The sequence below is a fragment of the Chlamydotis macqueenii genome, chromosome 6, assembly GCF_036417535.1.
Source record: "Chlamydotis macqueenii isolate bChlMac1 chromosome 6, bChlMac1.mat, whole genome shotgun sequence".
In the NCBI taxonomy this organism is placed as follows: domain Eukaryota; kingdom Metazoa; phylum Chordata; class Aves; order Otidiformes; family Otididae; genus Chlamydotis; species Chlamydotis macqueenii.
The window spans coordinates 25,135,126-25,148,262 of NC_141561.1; the positions used below are offsets into that span (position 1 = coordinate 25,135,126).

General features: G+C 37.1%; 1 protein-coding gene across 1 annotated transcript in view; it reads left to right on the plus strand.

Annotated features, from left to right (window-relative positions):
- OSBPL6 (oxysterol binding protein like 6) overlaps positions 1 to 13,137 on the plus strand; it is a 125,211-nt gene that overhangs the window by 96,367 nt on the left and 15,707 nt on the right. Inside the window, exons 10-14 of the mRNA XM_086750556.1 lie at positions 354 to 457; positions 1,383 to 1,475; positions 6,295 to 6,369; positions 10,608 to 10,773; positions 11,739 to 11,869. Coding sequence (XP_086606682.1) covers positions 354 to 457; positions 1,383 to 1,475; positions 6,295 to 6,369; positions 10,608 to 10,773; positions 11,739 to 11,869 — 569 coding nt within the window. The remainder of the gene's footprint in view (positions 1 to 353; positions 458 to 1,382; positions 1,476 to 6,294; positions 6,370 to 10,607; positions 10,774 to 11,738; positions 11,870 to 13,137) is intronic.

Sequence of the window (13,137 nt, forward strand, 5' to 3'; positions counted from 1 at the left end):
CATCTTCACAGGCACATGAAGTAACTCTTCAGGTAAATAAATGCTTGTGGTGGAAACTTCCCTCTCTGCATGTTTTGGGATGTTGCTTTGAAAATTTATCTTAATAATCTGTATTATCTTAATCGATATCATTGTTAAAATATGATCAACTTTTGAGGTCCAGACTTGTTGCTGACTTCTATAGAGTAACAAGTGGTCAGCATCTCTAAAAATCTTTTACTTAAATGCCTTACTACTCGGGATTTCGACATTTAGCTTTTATAATGCAATAAAGTGCCAACAATGAACATCATGACTAAAAAAAAAAAGTCTGGACTGAAGCATCTAATGTATTTTTGTTTTCTATCTGTTAGATCTTGCTCATTGTCAGTCAAACCTGGTGGAACTCAGTAAACTTCTTCAAAATTTAGAAATACTGCAGAGAACTCAGTCAGCACCAAATTTCACAGACATGCAGGTAAATGTGCTTGAACGTAAATCATCATGCTGAAACATTTGTTCTTTGTGTTAAGGGAAATGCAGAGATGTTGTCTGTTAACTCAGAATGATTTTCTGAAATCATGGTAACTCTTGGATGAAAGATTTATCTTACATGTTTATCTTAGTCATGTATAATAATGTTTCATGGGTAAATAAATAAATAAGACATTAATTATTTTAGTTGAATAGGACAAATCAAATTATTAAGTCATTTGCAAAGCAAAACTGAGAACTGTTACGATATAAATACATGTATATGTTGAAATTGTATTTAAGGAGTTTTTGTTGTACTGAGTAAGATATCATTTTAAGTTTTTAAGGAGTGGAGACCCAAAGACCCTCAAAGATGAAGTTGCATGCTCTAGAAAAGGGGGCATAGTACAAAGGTCCCCAGGGTTGGACGGTTTCCCAGTTCAGGGTGAGATCTTGACCACAAGACAGCAACAGCAGATCCTAAATCCTAAATACTTCCTTCCTTTTTCACTCAATCCTCTTGAGTACACAAATCTCCCAGTGGTGTTCGTGCTTTGGGAAGTCTAGTTCCAATGAGGTAATGAGACTTACCATTCATTTCAGGAGGAGAACTCCACATTTCTCTGAGTAGTGCCAGAATAGAAATCCATGAAGATTTCAAGATCTGGTCTAAAATACTGTGCACTCATAATGAAAGTATACCAGTAGTTTTGCTAAATGAGCTAAATATACTGTGTGTCTATGGAAGTGTATGGATAGCTACAGCTGGTCACTGCTGTAGTTGTGGGCCCTGGCAGTGGCATTCTTCTCCTTACTTTCTAATTTGTAGATGTCTAATGCTACAGTTCTTTACTAACTTGCTGTACTATCTGTGTTGCTTGTGTCAACTTAATAGTACTTTGTCGCTTTTAACTATCTGTGTAATGTAGGCTAACTGTGTAGATATTTCAAAGAAAGACAAGCGGGTCACAAGACGATGGAGAACAAAAAGTGTCAGCAAAGATGCAAAAATTCAACTTCAGGTACTGAATGCACAACGTTTTACTTTTCATTGTACTTTTAGATTAACTTTTAAGCATGAAATGATATATTAGCTGAATGTGGGAAGTCAGTGTACTGTCTTTTATGTTTCTGATGAAGTAAATTAAATCTCACTTTGGTGTTTAAAACCTAGAAAAGATAGTGAGAAAAGTATTGATTTTACTTTCATTCGTATGAAAACATTACCGTCTAGGGAAAAGAGGGGGATCTGAATACTAGTCAATTAAGGTGCAAAAAAGGCAATATGCATGCAGCACATGGGGATACTGATGTTATATCTCAAACTTGCCAAGAAGGGCAGTTGAACAGGTGACATCAAGCTAAAAGCAGAAAACATGAATGAAATACTAAACACACCAGTTGTCTTTGTGAAGATCTATACTAGGAATGTTACCAATAAGAAGTATTTTCACAAGCCCTCTCTTATGGAAAAGGCTACTATGGGAACCAACTGAATAAACCAAAGAATAAGTTACGTGAAGAATGAATTTACCCCATCCTGCCTTAGAGCTGAAAAGTAAAAGCACAGAAATAAGCATAATACACTTGTATTACTGCTAGATCCAGAGTGTCTTATTATGTTTTGTCAGTAGTTGTGTGTTTTAAGGCCTAATCCAAAACCCAATCTTTTTTATACTTGAGTAACTGATAATGAAGACTAGATTCAGCTGACTTCAGGAGCTAACAGTCACCACTGTGTCTGCTACAGAATAAATAAATGTCAACAACTTTTGATGCATTTAAATTCCTTGAAATTCATGCAAACTTTTAAGTCTTTAATATGTCCCCTAGAGGTACAATAAGGGGTTTTCTGTGACTCATTTAAGATTAATAATTTTAAGGAAAGAAGAAATTGTAGTTGCATCAGCTTTCTCATTGCAGCTGTTGTAGGTGATTTTTTTTTCCTACCTGTTACACTAGATAAATCACAATAGGTTGAACAATGAAGCATCTGTTAGGATTAAAAACATTTATTAACAAAAGAATTTTGGTGATTGATGTCCTGTCCTATTACCTGAATTTGAAGCATCACTGTGTTTCCCTGCTGCTGCAAAACATAGGCAAATAAAAATATCAGGAAAATGGATGCAAGTACTATGTGCCTATGAAGAGACAGTCAACACTGCATGGTCTTCTTTCATGCCACGGTTGTCTCAGAGAAATTATTCTCCACAAAAATGATTAAAAAAATTATGAAAGCAGGCAATGTATGGTGATCTAGGGTGGATCATGAGGAATTATGAGCTGTTCCTGTGTTGCCTGCAGTTTGCCAAAGTGGCACTGGTCTGGGCTTCCGTCATTTTGGCACCTGACTCTCAAACTGCTGTTTGTGGTTTGGCAGGAGTTGTGCTGCAGCTCCTGAAATTCTCAAATACAGTTAGTTTGCAGGTTACCTTGAGAGAGTTCATGTGTGTAGCACTGCTCTACATGGGTTTGTCACTTCTGGATTGATAATGAACTCTGCCTAACCCAGATCAGCATTAACTCCTGGTAAGCTTTATGCTAGAAATATAAAGCGTATTTTCTTGGAGCAAATCATTAAGTTATTGATGACTGATTTGTAAATTAATTTGCAGTGAAACAGAAACAATAAAATTATTTTAAATTATATGGAAGACGAAGGCTCCTTTTTGGCTGCTTCGTTGTCTTGCCTAGTTTGATGGGCTCAACACATTGTTTATTCTTCCAAGAGCTGTCCTGTCCCATGAATGGTCTAAAGCTGTGATCTGTGGAAGATGGCCTCACTCTGACTTATTTTGCTATTCCTAATTTGCTCATGTTGCCATTCCGCTAAAAAGTGAGTTTCCTCCCATGCCTAGGTGCTTTTTAATCTTACAGGCCCATTTTGTTCTTCTGTTAACCCTTCTTCCTAGCTTCATTGGCCTTCCTTATAGGTCATTTTTCAAGACTACTCCAACTGTTTATCAGGGCATTCACTACTGAGAATCGCTTTGTCTAATTTGTGAATGTCTCTTCATGATGCCTACACATGATTTGCTATTAAATGGTTGACTAAGAAAACTTCTGTTGTCCTTTTCCCCATGCCTCCATACATTTCATTAGTTTTAGGGGATAATGCTAATATTAACATACTAACTTTAAGCTAGTTGCACTCTCAATTCTGTTTGAAGTACTTGCACCTATTTATTTTAGAATGAGCAGTCATTAACTACCACTGAGAGACCCTCTGGTAGTGTGATGTTGAGAGCCATCCTTCTGGGGAGTACAAAAATTAGGGAGCTTTATATATAGGTGTCTTGTTCATGAGTACTGGAGAGCAAGGGTGTAATTTTTGCTAGCTCAGCATCTGCTGTGTAAGATGCAAGGGGAGAATTCTCCCATCTACATTTTGTATTGTACTTACCAGTTTTTTGTTAATAAGATAGCTTTTGTTGTATTCCTACTAACACATTCTGCAGTATGGGTGCTAGGGGTATAATGTGTTTAAAACATATTTTTTCTTGTAAGAAAAGCTATGTGCTTTGTTTCTTAGAAATATGTATTTACCAATTAAGTATACCAGTTCTGTATGCAGTTGACTTTGCTCACGCAGCTAATCCCAGTGACTAGAGAGGGGTTACTCCCTGAAGTAATATTGAGTGTAGCACGTGTGTATATGTTTGCAAGTTTGAGGGTTTAGTATTTCTAAATTGTTTAGAATTAACAGCTTTATTTGCAGGCCTTTACTCAAGAGTAATACATGAACTACTTCTCTGAGAAAGATTGCTTTTATGAAGGAGGTGTATTTTATTTTTAAAAAGCCTATTTAAAGTCTTATGAAAATGGCCTGCAACAAGAGGCTAGTTGACCTGTGTTCATTCATTTTACAAATGATGCTTTTGTACAAAAACTGAGTTGTGGGTTGTGGGTTTTTTTTTTTCCTTTGTGTAAAAGACCAATTTGTCATTCTCATGACAAGCTAAAGATCTTTAAAAGAAGAAAAATAATATTACTGAAAAGCAATAAAATGAACTAACATTGATTTGATTTCCCTCAAAGGTTCAGAGTTGTGAAGGTCCAAGACCGATTTTTTTTTTTTTTTTTTTTTTGAGGGGGTTGGGGGAGTAGTTTAATAGAGAACTATATAGTATGGAGCAACTTGAAAAGTCATCTTGCTCTGCTGAGGCTTTCAGCTCAGAAATGAAACCAGACCCAAAGACTGGCTTATAACCTTTTCCCTTAAATAAGTATTTCCTTATATTGTAACTCAGATTATGACCTCACTTTTTATTGTGTGAGGGGAGCGTGTGGTTCTGCAGAGCTCATTGTTCCCATTTTAATAATGTATACCTGCATTCATAATCTTGCATATATATATATATACACACACACATACTTATTTCTGCATGTCTCTCTCTGTACTTATATGTCCCTATTAGTTAAACAAGAACATTCTTCCAAACTCTTATTCACAGGATAGACATACTTCTGTAGAGCTCAAAGAGCTTTACGTTGCGCATATGATGCGTTCTCTGCTTTAACAAAGTTTGTACTCTATATTTTAGAGGTTATGTACATTTTTTTTTAATGTGAGAATTTTGTAAAATATTACAAACCAAGGCTATGGTTACTGTGATCATTAGACAACCCTTCCATTGTCAGTAGCACTGCCACTAGTATCAGCCAGAGAGTGAAGGGTATGGCCATTTTCAGATGCAGCAACCCTAGCAGGAACATTACAGGAGCAAGACACTTCAGCTAATAATTGAACTACAATATCCCGGTCTTCTGCATAGTGTCCGTGTATCCAAACTATACCATTGCTACTTACATGGTGCCCAGGCTGCTTTCAGGAAAGGTAAAAAGGTTTAAAAAATACTGAAATGGCTATGAGTGAAGATATAGGAGAAGAAAAATTTAAAGGGATTGAAAGTTGTTTTCTAAAAGCAGAAAGGTGCTTTTCTAGTCTAACATCTTAAAAAGGCTTCAAAATAATTCCATTTTGATTAGACATTAAATAGAACGACTTTATGATAGATGTGGAGCTTCTCTGCATTAGACAATTACTTGCTTGACTTTAATGTACGATGATTAATTTTCTTAAAATAAAAGTGAAATTAAGCAGAAGGATACCACAAGTTAGGCATGCAGAAAAAGAAATAATTGTTGGAATACTTATTTTTCTTTTGTGCTGCTTTATCTGAGTTTTTGCATTGCTTTGGAAGCCAAGCCTTCAGTAATGTAGGGGAGAAGTAGTTGGAACTCAAAAAAGGGATGTGTGGAGAAAATGAACAAATAGGCTGAAGATGGACATGGAAGTGCTAAAGCTGTGCACAGGAATGTTGACATAAGCAAGCTCACTGTAACATACACACTGAAAAGTTTTACTATTGAGATGCAGATATCTTCAATGACCACAGTTCATGCACTTCCACTAATGCAAAGTGATCTCTTTCAGAATTCATCTTCTAAATGGTCAAGTGATCCCCAGAAGGAGTTTGTTTTTTGTGTTTTCTGCCATGCCATCACATCCTTTTTGTTTTCTTACTCCGTAATTGCCTTATGACTCTGAATGGCAATGCTAATAGAATATTTTTTTAGTAGTCTTAGTGAGTGCGCTGCAGTCCAACTCATCTGGATGTCATTTTAGTGAAGTATCTAGCTTTTTTATGGCTCTGGCATACACAACTGAAAACATGGAATATGTCCTCAGAATGTGTAGGCCTTAAGAGTTAACAAAATTGAAATCCACTTAAAGACTCTCCCTCTCCCTTTTCTGATCACCTTTCATCTTCCTGTGTCCCATCACCCCTTCCCTTCTCTTTTTCTACTTCCTTCTCTTCTTGCATTCACTGTCAGGAAGGGCCGGCACCGAAGGGCCAGTTCAGCACAACACGACGCCGGCAGAGACTGGCAGCTGCAGTGGCTACAACAGTGAGTGGATTTAAAAATCAAGGGATAGCTGTAAAGATGGGAAGCTGTGTAACTTGAATGTGTAATAGCTTATGAAAATGTTTCTTGCACTTTTTGGAGGTGTCCATGCTACCCACTTTCAGCTGAGTTTCTTAGAAGTGGTCAGGCCTGACACAGATGGGTTCCATAAATGTGGGTCTGAGCTTGTTTGCATGGTACATATCCCTCCTCCTTTGTGCAAGTGCAAGTGATGGTTAGACTCAGGCCCTGCACTATCTGAACATGTCTTTGACATGCTCTGCTATATACTACACAAAATGGGAAGAAATGTTCAAATTCTGTTAAAAGATTCTTGTGACAGTCTATAGCAAGACAGCAAAACCAAGGAGAAGATTTGTTACAACCAACCATGGAATTATGAAATTTCTTTTTTTTGTTGTTTGGTTTTTTTTTTTTTACATAGTATAAGGTTAGTTTTTTCATTTGAGACACTTTCTGTTTACATTCCATAATCCCAAAAAGTCATATTACTACCTCTAGTGTCTGTATTTAGTTTTCCTAATTCTCTAAGTCTTTGACGCAAAATCTGGAGCTATGAAATCAACACAGGGGGAGGGAATTAGGAGGGGGAAGTGCTGTTTGTGGAATCTAATTAGCATCAAAAGGATATCCTCAGCTGCTGCTTTATCAGGAAAGCTCTTATTAGGAATGCACAATATGGACCTTAGTACTAATCTATCAACTGATTAGTACAACAGATAGATAGGGAAGACTCTCTGCAGCCAAAGAGTGAAGGGAGCTTTAAACGCATACCCCTCCTATAGCCCAAGCAGTGAATGTCTTCACCAGGCTGAAGTATTCCAGGATCTGCTGCTCCAGCCCATAGCTAAAATCCCCTAGATCAGACATAGCTTCTGCTTAAGCCTGAATATCTTGAGCTCCTGAACCACAAAACTCAGCTACTGTTGGGCCCTCCTAAAAAGCATGAGAGAAATCAGTGTTTCTCCAGTTCCCAAATTAACTCATCTAAATTTAATCTCCCATAATCAGTTGAATTGAATGCTGTGCTCAATAATTGATTGATATTCCAATGTCACTGGTCTGCCTGCCTAGCAGAGAAATCAACCTTCTTCTGAGTTTATGTAGCTGAGCGGTGTCAGTGGGAGGCTCCAAGCAGTAGGTTTGGCAGTCGTTAAACAGCATTGGCAAGGGCTGTGCTGAGGAGTGCTTCAGTGGAGCAAATACACCTGCACTTGGATTGTAAGGCGGAAAGAGTCTAGGGAATTGCTGAGTTGTTACCTGCAATTGAAGTGAGGATCTGTTGAGGGAGGTCTTGGAGGACCTGGAAAAAGCACAGGAGGAAGGAAAACTAGAGGCACCAAAATGACTCCATAGTGGTCGTGGCAGTGACCTGTTCTTCCTGGCTGATGTAGCAAAGTGCTTGTCTCTCCCAGACAGTGAAGCTGTGAGTATGGACTGGGGGATACAGAATTATATCAGTTAAATGCGTGGCAGAAAGAGGAGGTTTTCCTTACAATCCACTCTACCAGGAACGGTCTGTTCCTACATGAACACATAATTCTGAAGAGGGTGATTGATGAGTGGTGTTACACCCCTGGTGTAAAGCAGAAAGTCAAGACAAGGTACGTGTCTAGAAGAGAGTGTCTATGGAGGAAGCTAGAGTTACACATCAAGCTAAATATATTTTTAAACTGCAAAGCAACAACAAAGTAAACAAACAAAAAAAGAATGCGTAATGAAGTCAGAATCAAGTCATCATGGATACGTAGAGAAAGCACAGCAGTGAAAGGAAAAAAGGGAAAGGGAAGTATGTTGACAGTATTTCTTGGACTGTTGCCTATTCAAGAGAATGAAAGAGTTTGTTCTATATGAATTTTTTCGTCTGTTGTGGAAAGTAGCTTGGAAACTTCTAAAAGGTGTATATGAGGAGAGTTCGTGTTAGTCAACAGTTCAGTATTTTTGGTTCTTGTATTTAAAGTAGTTGTCACAGTAGCTACTTCTCTCTGTCACATGAATGTGTATTTCTCACAAACAGTGTGACAGTACTTGCAGAACATGTAACTGCTGTTTCTAGGACATACTTTTAAATGTTATTTTTCCAACAAATCTCTCTGAAGAAACATTGCTTTTCAGCTGCGACAGCTGAGTTATGAGACACAAATGATGAAAGTGAAGCAGGTCTGTTCAGGTAGGTTCATCACAAAGTGACTGAAGAGGCCCCTCGTGTGGGCAGCCTGCCTGCAGCTCTGTCAGTCTTATGCGGGCCGAGGGCAACCTGCCTCATCACCACGGGCGTGTGGGTCTGCAGGGACTCTCCCTCAGGCTCCTGCGTTATAGCTAGGGTCACCTTTCTTTCCTGCCTTCTGGATGGGCTTGAGGGTTGGGTGTGTGCTCTCCACACACACAGCTATCGTGTAGGCACCTACTCTGCCCTGTGGGAACCATCTGGAGGAACTAAAGCTTTGCAGTACTCCAAGTCAGAAAGTTCTGGGAACATGCTCTCCGACCGAAGAAGTGAAAAGATTTTGTAAAGGAAACTTGAAATTAGCCTACATTTAGTCACATTAGTCAATTAACCTAGTTTTGTTGGGCTGTTGAGAGAGGCAGTCTGGTACTCATGAAGAAGATAATGGGGTAAATACCCAGTATGAGCAGAATTTGTTCTACTCTCCTGTTAATGAAGTCGTTTTGATATGAGGCTCAAATTAGGCCCAGTAAGAAATACCTACTTTGTTGATATAGCTGGAAATCAAAATACATGAGAGAAGAGAATAAACTTTATACTGGATAGGTGCCACAGAGCTATTATTTTGTGATATATGTATCTGGAAATTGAGCAGGAACAGGATGGAAAATGGTATTTTGCAGAATATGCTTATGAGTGGAATGAGATGTGATGAATAAATCCAACAGGATTTTGAGAGTTTCACTGAGGAATCAGAACCCTAAAACATATATTGATGACAACTTTTATAGGAGGGAATTGATAAAACTATTCCTTGGTCTAATCAAATAACAAGGTACCAATTTTGAGTACTGATGGTAGTATAGAACTTATCTGTTGATAAAAATTCTTAGTAATATGACTTTTTATGTTATCTACTGCTCTTTGTCATGCCTCAGAAGACACATTTTATATTTTGGCCCCATTTTTCATATTTGAATAATTATATTGGGCTGCAGTGTGGAAATTCTTTATTTATATATTTGATCAATGTAATGCAACAAATTAGATTGAATGCGTTCAAGGTGTTTAACAGTACTTAATATTTAAGCAACAAGATGTAGTTCTGCATGCCTTTCCTTTGCATTTAAATTTGAAAATTGGGTTCTTGGCCTGGTATACAAATGTGTGTAAATGGTAAAATTAAAATAAAATAAACATACACTCACGCACACACATGTCACATATGTAACAGTGGTAGCCATACATTGCATATGTAGTATATACATAGCTGTTCAGTATGCATGATACACGTGTATATAACTTATAAAGATTTGCATATATATTTTTGTTACTGTACCTGAAAAGTACAGAAGGAGAAAGAGAAGTGGAAATGATAATAAACTAAATTCTTTGTTCCAGCTTACTAAACCATATCTCTTTGCATTTATGTATAGTTCATGTACTTTAAATGAAAATCAAGTGGAGTTTTGATTTTTGTAATTGTTGTTTATTTGTTTAGTTAGAAAGAATACAGAAAGACTACATGCTTTTTCACTCTTCATAGTTGCCAGTGCAATGAGTTTCAATTCAAGATTTACCCGTAGTTTTGAAAAACTTCAGTGATATATTTGATAAAATTTTATCCTGTTTCTAGATCTGTGGAGGAACTTGCATACTTCAAATGTTGGTTTTGTAACAATAGAGTCATACTACATGTACTGTCAAATGTCCAAATATCACGCAGCATGTGTCATGGTTCAGTTTTCCAGTCATCTTTTAGGCATTAGGAAATAGTCCGTTTTTGTAAATGTTGGAATTGAAATGCTCCATTGTTAGCTGTTAGCTATGTATTTAGGCCTTCTTTTGTCTGTTACAGTGAATAATTTCAAGAGAATTCTGCATTAACTGTGCTGAGATTTAGGAGAGTAAAAAATTGCGTATTCACTCTTACTGTGTTATTCACGTTGTGCACAACGTCTTTTGGTTTCAGAACAAATTTGTATTTTGCTTTCACAGAGTCAAAAGATTGGTTGCACCTTATACAATATTTCCTCACTGTTTGTCACTGTAGGTTCCTTTCAGTGCTACAATGTCACCTGTTCGACTGCATTCATCCAATCCCAACCTTTGTGCAGACATCGAGTTTCAGACTCCCCCAAGCCATGTAACGGACTCTCTGGAGTGCTCTACTGAGTACATGAAGCTTCAAGAAGAATTCTGCCTGATGGCACAAAAAGGTAATGTCAAGCCTTTCCTTTATTGTGCTTCTCTGTTGTGTTTTTTTAGTGCCTTCACTTAGTTATGGCCAGGGAATTCATCTGCATTAGATGATATTGTGTAAGAATTTTTAGCTGGTCAGGTGGCTTACATAAAGACTGCCAGTATTATCGTTCTTATATTTTCCATGGATGTAATGAATATAGACATAGGTAAACTCTGTCTGATTTTTTTAGAAGTCTTCTGAACTATTTTCTGCATTTTGTAAATATGTGACTGAATTTGCAAACATTTTGTTTCTCAAGAAAACACTTTCTTTCTCCGGAAAGATGAATCAGAATGTCAAGGCTACATATAATATTGTGCAACTCATTTTTGTGCAATGTTTTCTACGTCAGTGGAAACAACAGAGGAAGAGCTTGTTACTAAAATGTACTTCAGAAATATCATGTTATGGCCAATAAATGAATGGTCCTACAGACTGAAAAATACTATTTGTAAAAGAGTTTGTTATCAGTTTGCTATCTGTTATATAACAAACATAGGAACAGTGTGAGAATGATATCTTAAGAAATGTCAAAAACCTGTTTCAAGACCAAGTAGTCCTCATTATTAGTGCAATATTAAGTCTTAGAAGAACTGATTTTTTTTTGTTAGTCTGAAAGGAAACATAAAAAATTAGAAAGAAAAGAACACACATTGGACACAGGTTTTCCAAATATGCACCTTTCCATACCTTCAGCACCAAGAATATGCTCAGGTGACAGATACGTGAACAAACAGTGTGCACATTACAACCTCAAGCTGTAAGTGTTTGTACTTAATTTGGCATGGATTACTTGAAGTTCAGATGCTTGTTTCAAATTTCTGTAATGGTAGGGTGAAAATCTCACTCTCTGTTTCTATTGCTGAAATACTATAATAGATGTCAATATGCAGTTCTGTAGCTGAGAAAACATTTGTTTACTTTTTTCTTTTTGCGTAGTGCATTCTCTTTTGAAGTCTGCCTTTAACAGCATAGCTATAGAGAAGGAGAAGCTTAAGCAGATTGTTTCAGACCAGGATCTTACAGGCCACAATGCTCAAATAGCACACCTCAGACAGTCCCTCTCTCAGGTATGTTCTTGATTTGATTTCAGGCATGTCTAGCTTGCTAGATGCACTATTTATTTTGTATTTTTGCCATTTCCTGAGGTAGGAGCCAAGAAAAACCCCAGTTCTTGACCAGAACTATGACATATGTTCTGCTATGACATACGTCTAACGTCAATGCATGTGAAGGTGAAGGATATAATTTGTTTGTGTAAACATGTATCTGTTATGGTTTTCCAAAGTAAAGAGAAATGATCAAATGTTTTTATACAAATGCTAGATATCTTTCCTGGAGCTGTTTCCACCACAGCCAAGGAGATATTTTTGTTTTCTTAATTAAGTTTTAAATTTTGACTGTATATTTTCAGATTTGTTTTGTATGTCCATGTCTCTAACATGGGTTACAGGATAATTATGGGTAAATTGGATTTTCAGATACAAACTTATTACTGTCTAGTGTCTCTCCCACTTAAGCCAAAGGAAAAACTGTCATTGGCTTTAGTGGGGAAGAAGAGGTAAAGCAACAGTAAGTCCTCAGGTTGCAAAATAACACAGAAATTTTAATTCATCATGAAGGAAACATAAGAACTTTTACTCTGAAGAAAGGACTGATGTGAAGTATTGCATCTGCTAGAAGTGTGAGCAGAGGTTTAAAGGCAGACAGAACTTCACCCAAATGTGTATATAATTTCATACACTAATATTGCTATTGGGTTGTAGGTTTTTGCTGTGAGCTTAAAATTGGTGCACAACATTGCTATAGGTACTGATGCATATCATGTTACATAGATTGATTACTGTGTGTTGTAATAAAGAAAGATGAAGGATAAGAGATAAGGGTAACCATTTCTGTTTATTGATACAAATTTAACTAAGACCAGTGGAGAGTGATAAGCAACTTGTATGAAGTAGGTGATCATGTCATGGCCTCCAGAGTCAGTCTAAAAGTCACTGTCACACATAAGTTCATAGTCTCAATGGGGAATAAGTGTAAATTTGATCTTAGTCAGATGGCCAGGTTTGACCAGTCTCATGACCAGGTTTGGCAATTTAAGAAGCTACTGCCAGGCTGCTATTAGTCATCACCTTCCCTTGCTGGTAGATGACAACTGTGAACATGCCCAGACTGTTTCAAAACAAAGCAAAATAAAGTAATTTAAACTGTTAAGTGACAGTTTAAGCTAACCTATTTTACTTTTGTCCTACTTTGTTTCAGTACATTCATGCAATCTATTCCTGAGTCTGCCCTAGGGGGAGGCAGAAGAAGATTCTTACTCCATTAGAGCAGTCAT